The 22,029-nt window shown below is 42.9% G+C and overlaps 1 protein-coding gene across 2 annotated transcripts in view; it reads left to right on the top strand.

Moving 5' to 3' along the window:
* LOC143933042 (uncharacterized) overlaps positions 1-22,029 on the top strand; it is a 218,499-nt gene that overhangs the window by 130,225 nt on the left and 66,245 nt on the right. For both annotated transcript variants that reach the window (XM_077455984.1, XM_077455995.1), the window contains exons 4-6: positions 330-415; positions 6,693-6,732; positions 9,129-9,209. In XM_077455984.1, the coding sequence (XP_077312110.1) occupies positions 330-415; positions 6,693-6,732; positions 9,129-9,209 (207 nt within the window). The remainder of the gene's footprint in view (positions 1-329; positions 416-6,692; positions 6,733-9,128; positions 9,210-22,029) is intronic.

The raw sequence follows: 22,029 nt of genomic DNA, 5'->3' as shown, positions 1-22,029 counted from the left end.
TTTATCCACTCAAAATAGTATGCTTTTCTGATTTTGACACTGCCCAAAATTTGAGAAATGTCAGCTGGTGCAGAGCTGTAATCCAGCCAAACCTATTCATGGCTTACATTCTGCACTATGTATGTTGAATGTGCATCTGATAAGGCTTTTCATTCTTGAAAGTGCAATTGAAAAAGCATTGCATTCTCAAATGAACCACTGATAAGGTTTGCATTCTTGAGCGTGTGGTTCATAAAGCTTCTAAGTCCTATAGCATAATACTTTGTACTTGCAAGTTCTAAAACACCAATCTTGTGCTTATTTCAACTTTTTCCACTTTTTCCCTTTAGGGAAGGCAGCCAGGGACTCAGATTGACCCTTGGGAGGATGCAGACTTTGCTCTATATAAAGTCACTGACAGATTTGGATTCTTACAGTAAGTTCAGTAAGCATTTTGTTAAAGAAGAAGCAGACTAGATAACCTTTAATTTTCTTGAATGTTGAGTGATTATATTCATGCACAGAATAGCTATGCACAATTAATTAAAATTCCCAAAACAAAAAGACCAGCTCTAAAAACATTAGGGCATCAAAGCCTTTATTTGTAATCTAGGTTAATCCCAAATCCAGCTAAAACAATTTACCTAGCTTTGACTAGAGAGGGAAAGTGTTAGATGCTTTGTCTGGTTAGTTTTGTTGTTTGTGTAACTATTGGGGTTACTTCCCCTTATGTCCTGTAAGGACTGGAATTTGGGGGGGGGGGGCTCTCCAGTGGGGGACACAATCAAAAGCACATTTTTACTTGCATAAGGAAGAGTTAAATTTTCTGGCATTGTTTGTTGCTGTCTATGCCTTCCTGTCCTGTTGACAGTTGCTTACGTGATTTCTTGTCCTGGTGTCACAAGTATAGATAGTGAGGGAAAGTCTACCCAATGGAGTCGAATACAGTAAAATAAAAACCTAGAAAAATTTAACCACTTCAGCCCCAGAAGATTTGGCTGCTCAATGAACAGGCCATTTTTTTTGCAATACGATACTGCGTTGTTTTAACTAATTGTGCGGTCATGCGACACTGTACCCAAACAAAATTGCCACCCTTTTTTTTTCCCCCCACAAATAGAGCTTTCTTTTGGTGGTATTTGATCATCTCTACGCTGTTTATTTTTTGCACTATAAACAAAAAAAGAGCGACAATTTTGAAAACGCAATATTTTATACTTTTTGCTATAATAAATATCCCCAATTTATATAAAAAAAAAGCAAATTTTTTCCTTAGTTTAGGCCAATATGTATTCTTCTACATATTTTTGGTAATAAAAATCGCAATAAGCGTATATTGATTGGTTTGCGCAAAGGTTAGTGTCTACAAAATAGGGGAAAAATTTATGGCATTTTTTTTAATTAATTTTTTTTACTTTCAAGTGATCAGCATTTAAAAAAAAAAAATTTATTGGGACTGCAACATTATGGCGGACAGATCGAACACTTTTGACACATTTTTGGGACCATTGACATTTATATTGCGATCAGTGCTATAAAAATGCACGGATTACTGTGTAAATGGCACTGGCAGGGAAGGGGTTAACACTAGGGGGCGATCAAGGGGTTAACTGTGTTCCCTCATGTGTGTTCTAACACTGTAGGGGGATGGGACTGACTAGAGGCTACGACAGATTGTTGTTCCTAGCTAGTAGGAACATAACCTGTCTCTCCTCTCCTCACAGAACAGGGATTTGTATGTTTATACACACACACACGCATCCCTGTTCTGGCTCTCGTGCCCGCGATCGCGCGTGGCTGGTGGTCATCGAGACTGCCGGCCACGCGCATCAGCAACCTGGTAGTGCAGCAGGGGCGCACCTGATATCACCGCTTAAAGGGCCAACGTACAGCTACGACAGTTCGTGGGGACGTGCCGACCTGCTGGAGTATAATGACGGCACCTGGTCGGCAAGCGGTTAAGCACTGACTTGTGCTTCCATTTATTACTTTGAGAGAAGCCTTTATTTCTTTTAGCTATTAAAGCCCAAGTTCATCACTGATACGAGCCATACATAAGAATTTATATGCTGCATTGTGCTCCTATAATTAGAAGAAGTCAGTTCCTGCATAGCTTTAGCTAAGCCCAGCATATTTTCAAATTACATGTGATTCTAGACATCCAGTTGTGGAAAGCAGAATATACTGTCCTCTAGTCTAGAGGGATCCCCAATGCTTCCTTTTCTCAATCCTGGTCAGGACTCAGGAGATGTACTCTCTACATTGTAACTCGTGCAAAAGCCATATAGGCTAGTATCAGTATCAGTAGAGTCACATGTAATGGTAATAGGAGACATAGGGCTTGATTTATTAAAGGCAAATAGACTGTGCACTTTGCAAAGTGCAGTTGCACTCTGGAAGAGAAGTTGCTCCAGTGCTTAGTAAATGAGCAGAAGCTATGCTGACTCCCATCATTGTCACATATACAGTAAATTATCTGATCTCAAACTTGCTGATATTTAAATACAACCCCAATTCCAATAAAGTTGGGACACTGTGTAAAATCTGCATAAAAAACATAATGCAATGATCTGCAAATTGCATAAACCCATATTTTTTTCACAATAGAAAATAGAAAACACATCAAATGTTTAGACCTCTTTCACACTGCCGGCATTTTTCAGCCAGTGTGAAAGCCCCAGTGTGAATGCGGCTCCCTTCATTCCAGTGTGAAAGCCCATGGGCTTTCACACTGGAGTGATGCTTGGCAGGGCGTCATAAAAAGTCCTACCAGCAGCTTCTTTGGAGCAGTGAACTCACCGCTCCTCCACTGCTGCTCCCCATTAAAAGCAATGGGACAGCGTTGCGATACCGCCAGCAAAACGCTGCTCTGGTGGCCTTTTGTGGACGGATTTAACCCCTTTTTTGGCCACTAGCGGGGGCTTCTTGGCTGCTTCTTTGATTAATGCTCTCCTTGCCTGGCCTGTCAGTTTAGGTGTATGGCCATATCTTGGTAGGTTTTCAGGTGTGCCACACTCTTTCCATTTTTGGATGATGGATTGAACAGTGCTCCATGAGATGTTCAAAGCTTGGGATATTTTTATAACCTAACCCTCCTTTAAACTTCTCCACAACTTTATCCCTGACCTGTCTGGTGTGTTCCTTGGCCTCCATGATGCTGTTTGTTCACTAAGGTTCTCTAACAAACATCTAAAGGGCTTCACAGAACAGCTGTATGTATATTGAGATTAAATTACACACAAGTGGACTCGATTTACTAATTGGGTGACTTCTGAAGGCAATTGGTTCCATTAGATATTAGTTAGGGGTATCAGAGTAAAGGGGGTTGAATACAAATGCACGCCACACTTTTCAGATATTTATTTATAAAAAGTTTTGAAAAATGTTTATCATTTTCCTTCCACTTCACAATTTTGTGCCACTTTGTGTTGGTCTATTACAGGGATTTCCAAACATCCCATGAGACATTGTAAACCTCTGACATTCACAGACATGACTTGGCCTGATGGGAATTGTAGTTCCTGAACAACTGGAGGGCAGTGGCGTAGCGTGGGTTGTCAGCACCCGGGACAATGCAATTAATTTGCACCCCCCTAACCTGCGGATTTTTAGCACTCCAAGTCCCTTCCAACAATACAATAGTACTACTACTGACCAACCAGATTCCCTTCTGACCATTACACACTACACTGAGCACTATACTATACTGTCCACTACACTGAGCACTATACTATACTGTTCACTACACTGACCACTATACTGACCCCTACACTGAGAACTATACTAACCACTATACTGAGAACTATACCGTACACTACACTGACCACTATACTGTCCACTATACTATACTGTCCACTACACTGACCCCTATACTATCCACTACACTGACCACTATACTGTCCACTATACTATACTGTTCACTATACTGTATACTACCACTATACTACACTACACTGACCACCATACTACACTGATTATACTTCACTACACTGACCACTATACTACACTACACTGTCCACCATACTACACACCATACTACACTACGCTGTCCACCATACCACTGACTGACCACTACACACCATACTACATTATACTAACTGACCACCATACTATACTATTCTCTCTCTCTCTCTCTCTCTCTCTCTCTCTCTCTCTCTCTCTCTCTCTCTCTCTGTTCTCTCTCTGTTCTCTCTCTACTCTTTCCCTCTCTGCTCTCTTTCTCTGCTCTCTCTCTCTCTCTCTCTCTCTCTCTCTCTCTCTCTCTCTCTTCTCTCTTCTCTCGGGTTCTCTGTCTCTATTCTCTCTCTGTTCTATCTCTCTATTCTCTATCTCCCTGGTCTGTCTCTGTGTTCTCTGTCTCTCTGTGTTTTCTCTCTATTTTCCATCTCTCTCTTTATTTTCCATCTCTCTCTCTTTATTTTCCATCTCTCTCTCTATTTTCCATCTCTCTCTTCTCTCTGTTCTCTCTCTCTCTGTTCTGTCTCTTTTCTCTCTGTTCTCTGTCTCTCTCTCTGTTCAAATTCAAATAAGCTTTATTGGCAGGACCAAATACATGTTAGCATTAGTTAGTTCTCTCTCTGCTCTCTCTCTGTTCTCTCTCTGTTCTCCCCTCTCTCTCTCTGTGTGTTCTCCTCTCTCTCTCTCTCTCTCTCTCTCTCTCTCTCTCTCTCTCTCTCTCTCTTCTCCTCTCTCTCTCTCTCTTCTCCTCTCTCTCTCTCTCTCTCTCTATTCTCCTCTCTCTCTCTCTCTCTCCTCCTCCTCCTCCTCATCCTCCTCCTCATCCTCCTCCTCCTCCTCCTCCTCCTCTCTCTCTCTCTCTCTCTCTCTCTCTCTCTATTCTTCTCTCTCTCTCTCTCTCTATTCTCCTCTCTCTCTCTCTATTCTCCTCTCTCTCTCTCTATTCTCCTCTCTCTCTGTTCTCCTCTCTCTCTCTCTCTCTCTCTCTCTCTCTGTTCTCTCTCTCTCTCTCTCTCTCTCTCTCTCTAGTCTGTCTCTTGGTTCTCTCTCTCTCTATTCTCTTGGTTCTCTCTCTCTCTATTCTCTGTCTCTCTGGTCTCTCTATTCTCTGTCTCTCTGGTCTCTGTCTCTATTCAGTCTCTCTGGTCTCTCTCTTCTCTGTCTCTATTCTCTCGCGCTCTCTCTCTCTCTCTCTCTCTCTCTCTCTCTCTCTCTCTCTGTTCTCTCTCTCTTCTCTTGGTTCTCTCTGTCTCTCTATTCTGTCTTCTCTAGGTTCTCTCTCTCTATTCTCTGGCTCTCTATTCTCCCTCTCTGTCAATCCATTTTCTGTTTCTTTCTCTATTCTCTCTGTCTCTCTCATCCTGCATCGCTGCGGATATGATATCAGAGGAGATAGACGATATGAGGAGCCTGGGGGAGAAGACAACTCACATTTTTGCTTCTCTCCAGTGTCCAGCGCAGCGCACTGTGATAGGGCGGGCCGGGGGTCATGTGCGGAGGCGGTTCTTCAGGAGCGATCACAGACATGCCAGCCTTACGCCGCACATGACCCCCATACGCCCAATCACAGGGCGCCAGACACTTAACATGGCGGCCTGAGCCCCGGGGACACAGGCATTCAAATTAGGAGGAGATAGCAGCAGTGAGTGACACATACTGGCGCAGTGGTGCCCCCCTAAATGTCGCACCCAAGGCCACAGCATTCCCTGCACCCCCACGCTACGCCACTGCTGGAGGGCCATAATTTGGAGACTCCTGGTCTATCACATAAAATCCCAATAAAATACATTTAGGTTTTAGGTTGTAACATGACCAGATTAGGAAAATTTCTAGGGATATAAATACTTTTTCAAGGCACTGTATGTGATAAGAAGTGCCTGGTTGTCACCTCTTTATTGTAAGTGCATTTTTATTTTTTCAATTTGTGGTGACACATAATAGTTTTTTATATTTGCATTACACTATTGTATTGCACATACTATTTAATTTATCCTAGTGTTGGACTATTGTTTTGTACTGTATGACAGCACTGACAGTGGGGAGGGAACACAGTTGCTTGGCGACTTTAGTCCCCATTTGACAGGTTCTCTATATTATCTAGTAAAGATTTTGTATTTTCTTGAAGTTGGTGGTGGCATTGATGATCTGAATTAGCAATCGGGTATTTTAAATGACAACCTATCAATAGGAAGCCTGCAGGTTGAATCAGCCATCAAGCCAATCCAATTCTCCAGTTTTAACCTACTTGTAAGAACTGGAAGTATTACTAAAAAAATTCAAATTTTTTTTTTTCTTAAAGAATTTGGTGGTCAGTTAAGAAATCTACAGAATGCAGAGAGCAGTAAGAGTGAGATCCTCATTGCCTAAGCAGGAAGGTGGCTGTGAAGAGTAGCAGATAATTAATGCAGCAAGGGTCTATTTGTGGAGCCTAAGATGTATTGGAATCCAGACACAAAGTCACACACACAATACAGTATATGTTTGTTTATGATGAGCTGACCATTTATAAAGCCCAAGCACGTTAAACCTGCCTGAAGGACCAAAAGAGGGCTATATAAAATAGTATATTTAAGAATTATCATGAACCATTCATTACTTGTTTGTATCTTTGTGGTATCTCTGAAGCACTGCGTTAAAACCAAAGAATTTTAAAAGAGTGCTAGAAATAGCAATACAATGTCATAGGGCTTCAATGCCAAGTTCAACAATACTTTATGTGCCTAATATTAATGTCTCTTGGTCTCTGTTTTTGTCAGTGAAAATGAACTGCCTTCACGGACAGCAGTGGAGGAAAAGGTAAAATATTGCTTTTATTGTATTTTGTTTGTTTATTTTTATGCAAATAATTTCCATTACTGTAATTCTTGCTCCCTTATGATTTTTACAGTTGTGCTCATAAGTTTACATACCCTGGCAACATTTATGATTTCTTGGCCATTTTTCAGAGAATATGAATAACACACAAACTTTTCTATCACTCATGGTTAGTGTTTGGCTGAAGCCATTTATTATCAATCAACTGTGTTTATTTATTCACAAGTTGAAGCAAAGGGGTTTGAATGGCTATTAAAGAGGAAGTAAACCCTAATGGGTTTACTTCCTCTTTCATTCCCTGCAAAGGTAAAGCATAATGGACTACTATGCATCGCATAGTAGTCCATTATGTGTCACTTACCTGACACAGGAGCCAGCGATGTCACCGCTGTCCCCTGTAGTCTTGCGCATCCATCTTCTCGGTGGGTCTCGCTGCTCCGCCGCTGTCATTCGGCGAAGCTGCGATGACGTCACTCCCACGCATGCGCATGGGAGCCGCCACGCGTGCCATATTCGCCGTTGACGGCGCCACGCTCTGTGCGCCTGCGCGCAGCAGCGGTGCCTGTCTTTCGGCAAATATCTCCTAAACCGTGTAGGTTTAGGAGATATTTCTTGGACCTACAGGTAAGCCTTAATCTAGGCTTACCTCTAGGTCAAAGTGTGTTGTAAGGGTTTACAACCACTTTAAAGGTAACCATCCTCAGCTGTGATCTGCTTGTAATTAGTGTGTGTGTATAAAAGGTCAATGAGTGTCTGGACTCCTGACAGACCCTTGCATCTGTCATCCAGTGCTGCACTGACGTTTCACATTTATTATCAATCAACTGTGTTTACTCTTTTTAGATCATAATCACAACATGATCAAAAGTTTACATACCCTGGTGATTTTGGCCTGATAACATGCACACAAGTTGATACAAATGGGGTTTGAATGGCTATTAAAGGTAACCGTCCTCAGCTGTACACTGTTTACTTGTAATTGGTGTGTGTGTGTATAAAAGGTCAATGAGTTTCTGGACTCCTGACCGACCCTTGCATCTTTCATCCGTTTCTGGATTCTGAGTCATTGGGAAAGAAAAAGAATTGTCAAAGGATCTGCTGGAAAAGGTAGCTGAACTGTATAACACAAGAAAGGGATATACAAAGATATCTTAGAGATTGAGAATGCCAATCAGCTGTGTTCAAACTGTAATCAGAAAGTGGAAAATGAGGGGTTCTGTTGAAACCAAACCATGTCAGGTAGACCAACTAAAATTTCAGCCACAACAAATTGTTCGGGATGCAAAGAAAAACCCACAAATAACTTCAGTTGAAATACAGAACTCTCTGAAAACACGTGGTGTGGCGGTTTCAAGATGCACAATAAGGAGGCATTTGAAGAAAGATGGGATGCATGGTTGAAACACCAGAAGAAAGCAATTACCCACGCAAATCCCACAAAGTATCCTGCTTACAATATGCCAAACAGCACAAAGAGTGATGAGACCAAAATTGAGCTTTTTGGCAACAACAAAAACACTACATTTGGAGAGTCAACAAGGCCTATGACAAAAGATACACGTTCCTACTGTGAAACACTGGGGTGGATCGCTGATGTTTTGGGGATGTGTGAGCTACAAAGGCACAGGAAATTTGGTCACAATTGATGGCAAGATAAATGCAGTATGTTATCAAAAAATACTGGAGAAACATTTGTATTCATCAGTCAGGAAGCTGCTCATGGTACGTACTTGGACATTCCAAAATTACATTGATCCAAAACAAAAGGCCAAGTTGACCTCTCATTAGCTACAGCAGAATAAAGTGAAGGTTCTGGAGTGGCCATCTCTCTCTCCTGAACTCCATATCATTGAGCCACTTTGGGGAGAGCTAAAACATGCAGTTCATGCAAGACAGACAAAGAATTTACACGAACTGGAGGCTTTTTGCCAAGAGGAATGGGCAGCTTTACCATCTGAGAAGATAAAGAGCTTCATCCACAAATACCACGAAAGACTTCAAGCTCTCATTGATGTTAAAGGGGGCAATACACGGTATTAAGAACTGGGGTATGTTAACTTTGGATCAGGGTCATTTGGGTAGTTTCTGTTGCCATTTATGATTTAAAAAGATTAAACACAGTTGATTGATAATAAATGGCTTCAGCCAAACACTAACCATGAGTAAAAGAAAAGTTTTTGTGTTATTCATATTCTCTGAAAAATGGCCAAGGAATCATAAATTCAGGGTATGTAAACCTCATGAGCACAACTGTATATACATCCATTGTCTTTACTTATTGTATACTGTATGTTCCTATTGGGGAGTCTCTTAAAACAGATTGTGGATGTAGTTGAGCTGTTATTCATGCCATTCATTCAATGATTTTCTCCAAACAGCAAAAGCAGCAGGAAATTGAACGTGTGGACAAATGGTTGAAGATGCTGAAGAAATGGCCAAAATACAGGAACAGTGAGAAGGTGGTGACAATATTAATGTTAATGTCAAATGGCATGTCCTAAGGAATTATTTTAAAATCATTGTAAAATCATTATTCCAAAACCATATAACTTTATTATCTGCACCATTAATCATATTTTGCTTCAGTAGCACCAAAATGTTTTTTAGTTTTGGATAAAGTAGGAAACGGTTAAAGTGGATGTTAACCCTTTCCTATACCCAGTGAAGTGAACAGCCTCAGATGATAACCAGAGGTGAAACAAATCTCCCTATATAAGTTTTACATGCATATCTGCTGTCTGCAGCATGCTATATTCTTTACAATTCCTACATCGTGTTAGAATTTTTACTTCCTCATTCAACATTAGGAGTGGATTCTTGGCATACACTGTGTGACAGCGGATTGGGGGAAAGGCACCCCCCCGCCCCCCACATAGACAGAGGAACGAAGATGCTTTCAGACAGTAGCAGCTGGGGAAGTTTGAGGATGGGGGGAGTCAGACTCCACCCTTCCTTTTGACCCCTCCCACTTCTCATAAACCCCACCCCTTATAGAATCCACTCACTCTGCCCCCTGTATTCCACTTCCACCCATAGTGTTAGGAGTATACCGCTCAGCCTCACAGGTCGGGGTATTCCGCTCAGCCTCACAGATCAGGGTATACAGCTAAGCATCACAGATCAGGATATACAGCTCAGGGTATACAGCTCAGCCTCACAGATCAGGGTATACCGCTCAGGGTATACAGCTCAGCACAGGGCCCCCGGCTCAGACAGCACCCTTGAACCCCCCCCCCCCCCACTCGCAGGACTCGCGGCTCTCACAGCACTCTAAGCCTCCCATTTGTGGCTCTGACAGCATCCCTGCTTGTGGCTCTGACAGCGGCACCCCCCCAGAGCTCGGGCCTATGGGGTCTGAGGGCAGCACCCCCCTGGAGCTTGCGGTTCTAGGCTCTGACAGACCCCCCCCCATGGGTGGTCAGACACTTACCGCCAGGCTGTGGTATCCTCTCCAAGTGCCCCTGTGTCTCCACCAGAGCGGCAGCGGAGGTATCCCTCCTCCAGTCCATCATGTGTCTCCTCCTAAGTGCCAGGCATCCAATAGGAACACCTGGCGCTTTGGCCAATCGGAAGGAAAACAGGTCTGATGCCCTGCCTCCTGATTGACAGGGAGGAACGTTCGTATGGAAATAGAAAAAATGAATTTGCTATCGTCACTCAATTGGGTGAGATTGGGGCAGGACAAGGGACTAGAGATCTATGTGCCTGGGTCAGAGTTCATGAATCGGGTTTACATCAACTTTAAAACTTTTTTTTTCACTGTCTATGTCCCAGTAGAAAGACTTGACAGGAAGTGTCCGTCTCTCCAAATTGAGAGGAAATCCTGTTTTCACAGTTACCACCAGAACAGTTGTCTTTCTCTATTGGAAGATTTCTTTTCCCATAAAGTTTTTGAGTTTTTAACCATCATACACTCACGAGATCCATATGTAGGTTGTATGCAGGGCCATCTTTAATTTTGATTGGGTGCTGGGCAAACATTTTCTTGGGCCCCCCCCCCCCCATTCTGAGACATACAAAAAATAGCAGGTAGACTCAAAATTGGTTTACTGCAGCAGATCACGCAGTGATTGCAATTGTTTGCCAGAGGTTACAGCCTATTCTTACTGCTCGCTGGCTGGTTGCTAGAGGTTACAACACATAATTTCTGCTTGTCGGTTGGTTGCTAGAGGTTAATGCACATTATTACCACTTACTGATTGGCTGCTAGAGATTAAAGCAGATCACTACTGTTCGCTGATTGGTTGCTACAGGTTAATGCACATCATTACCTCTCACTGAGCAGTGGAGCAATCCTAAATAATTGAGCAAGTAAAGGGGCACATTAATACACATACTACAGGAGAGTGTCAGAGAGTGCAGACATACTACAGGAGAGGTTCAGAGACTGCGGACATACTGCAGGAGACAATCGGAGACTGCGGACATACTGCAGGAGACAATCGGAGACTGCGGACATACTGCAGGAGACAATCGGAGACTGCGGACATACTGCAGGAGACAATCGGAGACTGCGGACATACTGCAGGAGACGGAGACTGCGGACATACTGCAAGAGACGGAGACTGCGGACATACTGCAAGAGACGGAGACTGCGGACATACTGCAAGAGACAGAGACTGCGGACATACTGCAAGAGACAGAGACTGCGGACATACTGCAAGAGACAGAGACTGCGGACATACTGCAAGAGACAGAGACTGCGGACATACTGCAAGAGACAGAGACTGCGGACATGCTACAGGTGATGGTCAGAGAACTTTCAGCAACGCACAGCTTGACAGTTGAATAACACAGCTCAGGGTTTAAGCAGTCAGGCATTTTATGGGGGCAAGGACATACCTGGGCAGCCAAACTCGCTACATACATTTAGAGGTATGTGGGCGGGGCTTCCATTCTCTGATCTCACTACAACAGCCAGGAGCTCCACTGATGCTTTGTAGGGGGCCCGTTACCCGTGAATTGGGGCCCCGATGAAGGTTTTGCAGAGTGCACAGAGGACACGGGAGGCTGTATTCCCGCGCTAGCCAGCTGAGAGGGGGCGGGGCCGGGAGCTCCACTGACGGTCTGACCCCGCCCCGTGCAGCCTGTATGCTTGGAACAGAGCGGCTGTAGTGAGAGCCAGTGATCAGAGTGGGAGCATCAGTGGAGCTCCCGGCCCCGCCCGCTCTATACTGGCTGGGGAATACAGAGGTCCAGGGGCGGGGCCGGGAGCTCCACTGATGCTCCCACTCCGATCACTGGCTCTCACCAAAGCCGCTCTGTTCCGAGCATACAGGCTGCACGGGGCGGGGTCAGAGCATCAGTGGAGCTCCCGGCCCCGCCCCCTCTCAGCTGGCTAGCATGGGAATACAGCCTCCCGTGTCCTCTGTGCACTCTGCAAAACCTTCATTAGGGCCCCAATTCGTGGGTAGCAGTGCGGGCCCCCCTACAAACATTGGGCCCAGGGCAGGTGCCCCGTTTTCCCTGCACTAAAGCCGGCCCTGGTTGTATGGCATATAAGTGTTTGACCTGTAGGGAGGTCAGAAAATGTTGTATTTGCAGGCAGACCCAAATTGGAACTGGGCTAGTTTGAGAAACCAATGGGAGATCCTTTCAATGTCAGAGATGGTGATTATTACTTCGTGTCCCACCAACATTTTAAAGCGGGAGTCTGCTGTTTTTTGTTTTTTTTTAAAGCCAGCAGCTACAAATACTGCAGCTGCTGACTTTTAAAATAATGACACTTACCCACCCAGCGCGCCCACGATGTCGGCACCCGAAGCCGATCTCTCGATTGTCTCTCGGCTGCTGCCGCCGCCATCTGGGGTATGGGAATCAGGAAGTGGAACCTTGCGGCTTCATTTCCCGGTTCCCTACTGCGCATGCGCCAGTCGCGCTGCGCAATAAGGATGGTCCCCGCTGTCTCTGGGATCCGTGTGTTTCCCAGCAGACAGCGGGGGACCTTCGGAAAGGGGCGTCGATTCTGCCGAAAGGGACGTACCTTCTGCAGATATCTATGCCGGAAGTGGGTGCAGATACCTGTACTGTACAGGTACCTGCACCCCCTCCCCCCTGAAAGTTGCCAATTGTGGCGCCGGAGGGGGGGAGGGTTCCAATGAGCGGAAGCTCCACTTTAGGGTGGACCTCCGCTTTAAGTAGTGGCTATTGATTTCCTAAATAGATACCAGTTACGCTTTGTGGAAAATCAAGGTTTTGTCGAATTGTGAATATTGATGCCATGGTTGACAATAGTTGTTGCTTTTCAGAATTGGTAGATCCTATAAGTGGATGGTCTTTAAGTGTTTTTGGTATGGTGCCTGATGAAAGCCACATATAGATTAAAGAAGAAATCGGGAGAGCAATTGTTCTAAATTGATTCAGTCTTTAAGACCCCTTTCACGCTGGAGGAATTTTTCAGGCTTTTTAGCACTAAAAATAGTGCCTGTAAAGTGCCTAAAAAAGTCTCCCATGCCACCCCAATGTGAAAGCCTGAGTGCTTTCACACTGGGGCGCTGCGCTGGCAGGACATTAAAAAAAGTCCTGCAAGCAGAGTCTTTGGGGCGGTGGAGGAGCGTTATATACACCACTCCTCCACTTCCCCTGCCCATTGAAATGAATGGGCATCGCTGCTAAAGTGCCTGTAAAGCGATTTGTCAGCGGCGCTTTTCGGGCGTATTTAACCCTTTCTCCGGACGCTAGCGGGGGTTAAAAGCTACTGGCTGAATAGAGGTGCTAAAACCAAGGTAAATTGCCGCTAAAACTAGTGGCCCTTTACCGCCAACACGACCTGCGGCTCAATGTGAAAGGGGTCTAAAAGAGTAATGGAGATTCCAAGTCATGACAGGAGAGTGTGACCGGCTCTTAATAGAGTCGGTTCACACATCTCCGGGTGGCCAAGAAGCGCATTGCACAAGGGTCCTGTGTGTCTATGGCTCCATTTCAGGTCCGAATTCAGACAAAAATTTGGGTCTGATTCCTCTCTGAAACGGAGAACAGGGACACACTGGAGCCCTGCTGTGAGCTGCTTCTGCACATAGTGTGAACCCAGCCTCAGTCTCTCTACAAACAACACTTAAATCCTGACATTAAAGAGGTTGTAAAGGTTCCTTTTTTATTTTATTTTTTAAATAACAAACCCGTTATACTTACCTGCTCTGTGCAAGGGCTTTGCTCAGAACAGTCCCAATCCTCCTCTTCTGGGGTGCCACCACGGAGAACGGCATCCCATGGTGGCTCCTGAGTCCTGCTGATGCATCCATTGACACAGTCAGCAGGAATTTCCCCCCCACCCCCGCTTCCATGTCACTGGATTTCATTGATAGCAGCGGGAGCCAATGGCTCCTGCTGCTACTAATCTGTCCAATGGGGACCGGAGACAGTGACTGGAGCTGCTGTGCTTGTCACCATTGCTGGAACGATCAGCTTCAGGCAAATAAAAGGGGGCCTCTTGGGGGGGCTGCTGCACTACAGAAGGTTTTTTTTTTTTAAAAAGCTTGAGGGTTTACAACCCCTTTAATTCTTACCCTTGCCTTCAATATGCAGAACTACATACAAATGGTATGGCTTTAAAGAGAAACAGAGCTTCTGCAGAAGTCTAAATATCCAGTCTTATAGAAAAACTCCAGGAAAAAATAAGCAGTTGAGATCTGCTGGCAGACAAGTATAAGAAAGTATATGCCACTCCCTGGATCTCTTTTGTTTACAATTTACTGGTTCACGGAGTGCCAATAGTATAACTTTGCTATATAGGTCAATTGGCTTCAGTATAAATCACACAAATAGAAAACATAGGGGGGATACAAAAGACGCTGAATCTCAAAAGAGCCAACTTTCCTAAACTACAAACCTTGCTAGAAGGCATAAACTGGGATAAAATCTTAGGAACAAAGAACATGGATGGAGGAGAGATGGGTTTGCTTTAAGAGAATAGATAAAATTGGGATATCCCCGCGCTATCATATACAAATCTCACTAAATACTACGGGGGGGGGGTTGCAGCAGAACACCAACAGAGGTATAAACCCTACCACTGAAAAATGTGTGACAAAAATCAAATAAGTGATGTTGCGCTCCCTTAAAATAAATAAACGACTCTCAACTGCATACAAAAATTGCATACAAAGTTGCATATACCAATACTATAAATCCAACTATCGTGCCAGACCGTAGTCCGTAAATAAAGTGTCAGATGCTGAAAATTAAACTAAACATACAATGTAAAAGTGTCCAGAAATCACATTAAATCTAAAGTGCCTAATAATTACATACACAGTTGCATATGACTGCACAATAATGTGAACTCATCTATCGTGATCAGGAGTAATCCGTAAATAAAGTGTCAAGTGCTGCAAATTATACTTAAAATATAAAACATTTGCACAATAACAGAGTGTCCAGTGTCTCCAAAAATCGCATACACCAGTGGGAATATGTCATGCACGCAAATTTATTCCTCAAAAAACGCTGCAAACTGTATTGATAATAACATATACGTGAATCACACAGTGCAATTAAAATATATAAACTAAAGAAAAGGAAAACAACAGTCTCTTAAACAGCATATAAAGTGCCACGTGCTTCGTACAGTGCTTCTCCAGGTACAAGGTGCCAAATAAACCAGTGTCTACACACTCCTGTGCCTCTTCAGTGTTCCACACATATCAAGTGAAATGGCCCCTTACCTTACTGCTGTAAGGCAAACAGCAGAAAACAGGGATCTCAAGCTATCCAGGTGGTGTACCCCTACTTCCGGGTTTATGGATATTATCCCCACATCAGTTATTAAAAATGGCAGGATCTGAGTCAGAAGAAGAATGGCTTCTTCATCATGTCAGACTTTTCCACCAGGTGTATGACAGGTCCTCTCCTTTTTGTCCCAGTCAGAGCCACACAGGCATAGTACACGCTTTACAATCTCATAGGGAGCCTTTACTTAAATACCTGTCTCCATGTGTTCATTTCTAGAGGCTTTAAGAGAATATTAAATAAGGGCATTAGCCAATGCATCCCATTGGGTAATACATTTAAAAGAGGGAACAAAAGTCCTGGATGGTTTAACTCCAATGTAAAAATGCATATAAAAGCAAAGGAGCAGGCTTTCAAAAAATACATGGTTGAGGAATCATCATCAGCATTCAGACTTTATAAAGAATGCAACAAGAAATGTAAGTGTGCAATAAGGACGGCTAAGATAGAACATGAAAGACACATAGCGGAGGAGAGCAAAAAAAAATCCCAATAAATTCGTAAAAATAAGTATGTAAACAGTAAAAAAGGGAGGACAGACCATATTGGCCCCATAAAGAATGAGGAAGGACATCTGGTTACAAAGGAGATAGCAAAGGTATTGAATTCTTCTCCTCAGTCTTCACAAGGGAATTGAGGGGCTTCAGTAACCAAAACTGCAGTGTTTATCCTCATGACACATCACAGGAAGCACCCCCATGGTTAAAAGAGGACAGAATTAAAATTAGACTTGAGAAACTTAACATTAATAAATTACCGGGACCAGATGGCTTGCACCCGAGGGTATTTGGGGAACTCGGTCATGTAATTGCCAGACCATTGAACCTAATTTTTAATGACTGGAATGGTAACAGCTAATTGGAGAAAAGCCAATGTAGCACCAATATTTAAAAAGGGACCAAAATACAGCCCTGGTAATTACAGACCAGTTAGCCTAACATCAATAATATGTAAACTCTTGGAGGGGATGATAAGGGAATTTATACATGATTTTAGTAATGTGAACGCTATCATTAGCAGTTATCAGCATGGATTTATGAAGAATCGTTCTTGCCAAACCAATCTATTAACCTTCTATGAGGAAGTGAGTTGCCATCTAGATAAAGGAAGGCCCATAGACGTGGTGTATATGGATTTTGCAAAAGCATTTGACACAGTTCCCCGTAAACGTTTACTGTACAAAATAAGGTCTGTTGGCATGGATCATAGGGTGAGTGCATGGATTTAAAACTGGCTATAAGGGCAAGTTCAGAGGGTGGTGATAAATGGGGCGTACTCAGAATGGTCAGGGGTGGGTAGTGGGGTCCCCCAGGGTTCTGTGCTGGGACCAATCCTGTTTAATTTGTTCATAAATGACCTGGTGGATGGGGTAAACAGTTCCATCTCTGTATTTACAAACAATACTAAGCTAAGCAGGGCAATAACTTCTCTGCAGGATGTGGAAACCTTGCAAAAAGAACTGAACAAATTAATGGGGTGGGCAACTACATGGCAAATGAGTTCAATGTAGAAAAATGTAAAATGATGCATTTGGGTGGCAAAAATATAAATGCAATCTATACACTGGGGGGAGAACCTCCTGGGGGAATCTAGGATGGAAAAGGACCTGGGGGTCCTAGCAGATGATAGGCTGAGCAATGGCATGCAATGCCAAGCTGCTGCTAACAAAGCAAACAGAATATTGACATGCGTTAAAGGGGATTAATTCCATAGATAAAAGGACAATTCTCCAACTCTAAAAGACTCTAGTCCGGCCACACCTAGATTATGCTGTCCAGTTTTGGGCACCAGTCCTTAGGAAGGATGTACTGGAAATGGAGCAAGTACAAAGAAGGGCAACAAAGCTAATAAAGAGTCTAGAGGATATTGGTTGTGAGGAAAGGTTGCGAGCACTGAACTTATTCTCTCTGGAGAAGAGACGCTTGAGAGGGGATATGATTTCAATATTCAAATACCGTACTGGTGACCCCACAATAGAGATAAAACTTTTTTACAGAAGGGAGTTTAACAAGACTTATGGCCACTCATTAAAATTTGAAGAAAAGAGATTTAACCTTAAACTACGTAGAGGGTTCTTTACTCTAAGAGCGGCAGGGATGTGGAATTCTCTTCCACAGGTGGTGGTCTCAGCAGGGGGTATCGATATTTTCAAGAAACTATTAGGTAAGCACCCGAACAACCACAACATACAGGGATATACAATGTAATACTGACATATAATCACACACATAGGTTGGACTTTTTTTCAACCTTTTTTTCAACCTCACCTACTATGTAACTAAGTAACTATTACAGCACTCTGACAGGAAAGATATGACTCCCCTACACAACAGCCACTCTCCCCACCCTCCCCTCCCCTCCCCTGCTCATTTCGAGAACGCTTTGTTTTTTTAAATGCGTTCACAATGCGTTCTTTGAATGGGCAAGGTGTGAGAAGGGTTGGGAAATGCAGCTATAGTCATTGCTACGGCTGCTGTGTTAGGACACCCATACCTGGGGAATCAGAATCATAGTGCTATACAATCTGTGCTCGGTGAAACGGTAAACCGTGAACAAAAGACAGCTCCAGAAGGTGGTATGCACCTTGTTGCACTTAACTTGTGTGCCAGACAATTAAAAATCATATATATATATTTCTTATAGTCCCTACTATTGTGCAGGATTACTTATTAAAGATTTATTTACATGTTTGACAGTTAAACTGGTATTAAACCTAAAACCAAAAATGGAATATATTGTAGCTTACCAATCCTTAGATCTGGTGGCTGCATTTATTTTCTTTTTTTAGGCTTTTTTCCCCTCTATTTTCACTCGATGATCTGGTCAGTTACACACCACCTGTAAGTTCCCCACTTTGGATGAAGGCACACAAAGGGCACCTTTGGACAGTAGCATTTTCAGTCTGGGGTGAGGGGAGTGTTAGATGTACTAGCAGATATAGATATGCTAAAATTGAAGCCAAACTCCAGCTAACACATTATAATCAGTTTTTCCTTCTGGGATAAAGTTTTTACAGGAAAAAATAAAAGGTGATCATTGTAAAGTTCCCTGCCAGTGTTAAATTGTTTGTCTCATCACTGTAAACTGATACATCTGGAAAAGAGCTTGTTCTTTTGAAAAAAAACAGACTAAGAGCCGGTTCACACAGTGGCAACACGACTTGCAGTGTGACTGCCTCAGACGACCTACACACGACTTCAGCGGCGGCTTGCAAAATGACTTCTGTATAGAAGTCAATGCAAGTCGCCCCAAAAGTAATACAGGAACCTTTTTCTAAGTCTGAGCGACTTGAGTCGCTCCTGTTAGAACAGTTCCATAGTACAGAACAGGATGCGACTTGTCAGGCGGATAAGTCTCCTGACAAGTCGCCCCTGTGTGAACCGGCTCTTACTGGCTGGTTTGCCAGATGAAAATAAAGCCTAAAAAGAAAATGAATGAAGCCATCACAACTAAGAATTGATAAGCTGCAATATAATAAATGTTTGCTTTGGTGTTTATTGCTGCTTTAAGCTAGCCATAGATGGATAGAATTTCAAATGAAAATTCTTAAAGTGGAATTCCACCCACAAATGAAACTTCTGCTTTAAGTACCCCCTAACGTTCCACATTTGACATGTAATTTTTTTTGGGGGGGAGCGTGTACCCTATTTTTACAGGCTCCCAGCTCCTACTTCCTCCCCTGGCTCCATGGCACCAGAAAGAAAGTCACCTCAACCCCCTCCCTCCCTGCAATGTTCTGGGATAAGTCACAGGTCCCAGAAGATTGCACGGCCATTCACAGCGCGGCTCACGCATGCGCAGTGCGTGCCTAGCTGTGAAGCCGCAGCCAGGCACCCACTGTTAGAATGCCAGCGCCTCAGAGAGTAGGGGAGAGGAGCGAGGCTTCATGTGCCCGCATCGCTGGACTGTGGGACAGGTGAGTGTCTGATTATTAAAAGTCAGCAGCTACACTTTTTGTAGCTGCTGACTTTTAAATGGGTGGAACTCCACTTTACGAGAGTTTGTACAAAATTTTCAGAACATTTGAATGTTGTTCGTAAAATATTTTTGCTTTTAACATTTGATTTTGGAATGAATGGACAAAAAACAAATACATTCGTACGTTCTTCCAATTTTCTCGTCACTGTGGTCGAAAATGAATGTCGATTTGACCCACTAGTGATTAAGAAAAAAACTTTCTTGGGACATTCTTTTCCTAAGATTTTTCATTCAAAATTCTGCCCATTTATGGCCAACTTTAGTGTCTATAAACTTCCTGACCTCACACAGCCTTTCAGCTCCAGAGTGTGCCATGCTTCAGGTTCTCCTCTAAACCTCCTGGCATAAATCTGTCATAAACCTACAAAGGTATAAGAATCCAAGAAAGAACCTTCCGATTTTTTCCTAATCTTCCTAATTGTGACTGATTCTTTTACAAGTGCAAATGGAGGACTTTTCACAACACAAGGGGGAAAAAACAAATGCTGAATCTTGGCAGTTTTGGAGCTTCATCAAAACACACTTTGCAAATTGTGTATAGTACAAAATATAAAGATAGATGCCTTTATGTATTATAAATAGTTATTTACAAAAACAATATTTGTATAGGAAGCAGCAATTGCAGTCTTTAGCCTGCACACGTTTAAAAACATTTCCTGATGTGGGAAATGCAAATTCACTTTTTTGGATTGACAGATTCTTATATTTTGTCTTAAGAATTTTCCATTCTGTGCCTAATTTCAGTTGTATTGATGTGTGTATGGTGATGGCTGCGTGGCAATCTGTAATTCAGAAGACTTGGTATTATAATTGAAAAATGAGCCCTTAAAGTCTGTTCTGTAAATAGATCTTCTGTTCAAGACAAGGGATGTCTTTTGTTTATGGTTGCAAACCTAGTTCGGTTTTGGAAAAAGAATACTGAAAACACAAAGCGACCTGGATATGCGATGTCTTGGCATTTTGGGTGCTCCTAAAAATTGGACCTTGTTTTTCCTTCTTATTAAAATAAGCTGTCTCAAACATTGCAGGTTTTTTTAAGGGTCTCTACCACATATTTAAAATGTGAATAGATGCATTGTATTTCCTGTGCCAGTTAAAAATTCAACTGCCCCGAGGCTTTTTCCGTAAGCAACTACAGTATGTTCTGTGTTCAAAGATTCTTTGTCCATTCACAACTCTTAACTTAGACATTTGTTCAGCTTCAGCACCCTCTGCTGCTTATTGCACCACAGCTTTCTCTTTTTTCAGTTTAGCAATCAAATACAATTGATTTAAAATCTAACTCCACCTGCTGCATGGTCACAGCCACTCCTCACAATATGATATCTGTGCAGGTACATGTCATGGATGTCATACTGAGAGCTGTGTCTGTGTCCGTGCAGCCACTGCTTCCCAATACACAGCAATGGGACTAACAGCAAGGGGATGCACACAAGACCTTCCATCCTCTGTGCCAATAAAACACAGCTCTGCATGGAGCATGGATTACATCGCACCATGTGAATAAGCCTAATAAGAATTTGTAACCATCAGAAACATTTTCCCTTTTCAAAATGTTGGAATATCTCTGTCCTAGAGGGCAGAGATTGTTGCTTCTTCTATAGGGAAATAAGCGCAACATATTGTGTGCAATAATCACCCTGTCTCAGCAAAGGGTAAGCAGATGTCTCACCATCTTTAATTTCAATAAAACAGAGACCTTGAGCTATTATGTAGAGCAGGGATCTGCAACTAGCGGACCTCCAGCTGTTACAAAACTACAAGTCCCATCATGCCCCTGCCTCTGGATTTCATGCTTGCGGCTGTCGGAATATTGCTATGCCTTATGGGATTTGTAGTTCTGCAACAGCTGGAGGTCTGCTAATTGCATATCCCTGCTGTAGAGGATGCACAGAGCAAGTGCTGGCTCGGTCTGCACAGATGTGCTAATCTTACTACGCATATTCTATTACCAGTGTTTGGAGCTGTTGCCATTTAGAGGTAAAGCACGTGGATATCATCTGTCTTTCTCTCACTCCTTTTTTTGCTTTTTCAAAAAAAGTAAACAATAAAAGGTACACAGAAGATTGTGTAGAATTTACGACTATTTACACTTGGGACTTCTTGCTGTACAGGAATCCCTGTGTGTGTATAGAGAAATGGATAAAGTTTTGTAAGTGAACATTGCATAAACACCTGTATGTACACAGTCTTACAGTCTTTAGGATAAAATTGTTTTCTGTCATGAAATGTTACTAGTTTTGAACTCCATATTGCTCTATGTCCAAAAACAAAATAAAAGCCTTGAAAGTTTGATCATGGTCCCAGACGTCACTTGATCTCCTGGATATATCATTTACTGTGAGAGCAAAGGAGATCCTAAGCCTACATTTAAATAGAGATGAGAGCATGTTCTGAACATACCCTTTTTCCAGCCCAGTGAAAGTCTGCTCTTTAACTTACAGCCTTTTCTAAATTCATCAGATACTGGATAGGGATCATGAGGAAAGTTAATCACTGTTCTGATCTGGTAAACATGCCACAGTATATGTTTTACAATCCAGAATCACTAATTCAATTACCCAACTGTAGATT

Source organism: Lithobates pipiens, unplaced genomic scaffold (genome assembly GCF_037356315.1).
Source record: "Lithobates pipiens isolate NorthernLeopardFrog02 unplaced genomic scaffold, aLitPip1_a1.2 Scaffold_10, whole genome shotgun sequence".
NCBI classification, from domain to species: domain Eukaryota; kingdom Metazoa; phylum Chordata; class Amphibia; order Anura; family Ranidae; genus Lithobates; species Lithobates pipiens.
The sequence above is the reverse complement of the archived record's forward strand: the minus strand, read 5'-3'. Positions and strand labels throughout refer to the sequence as shown.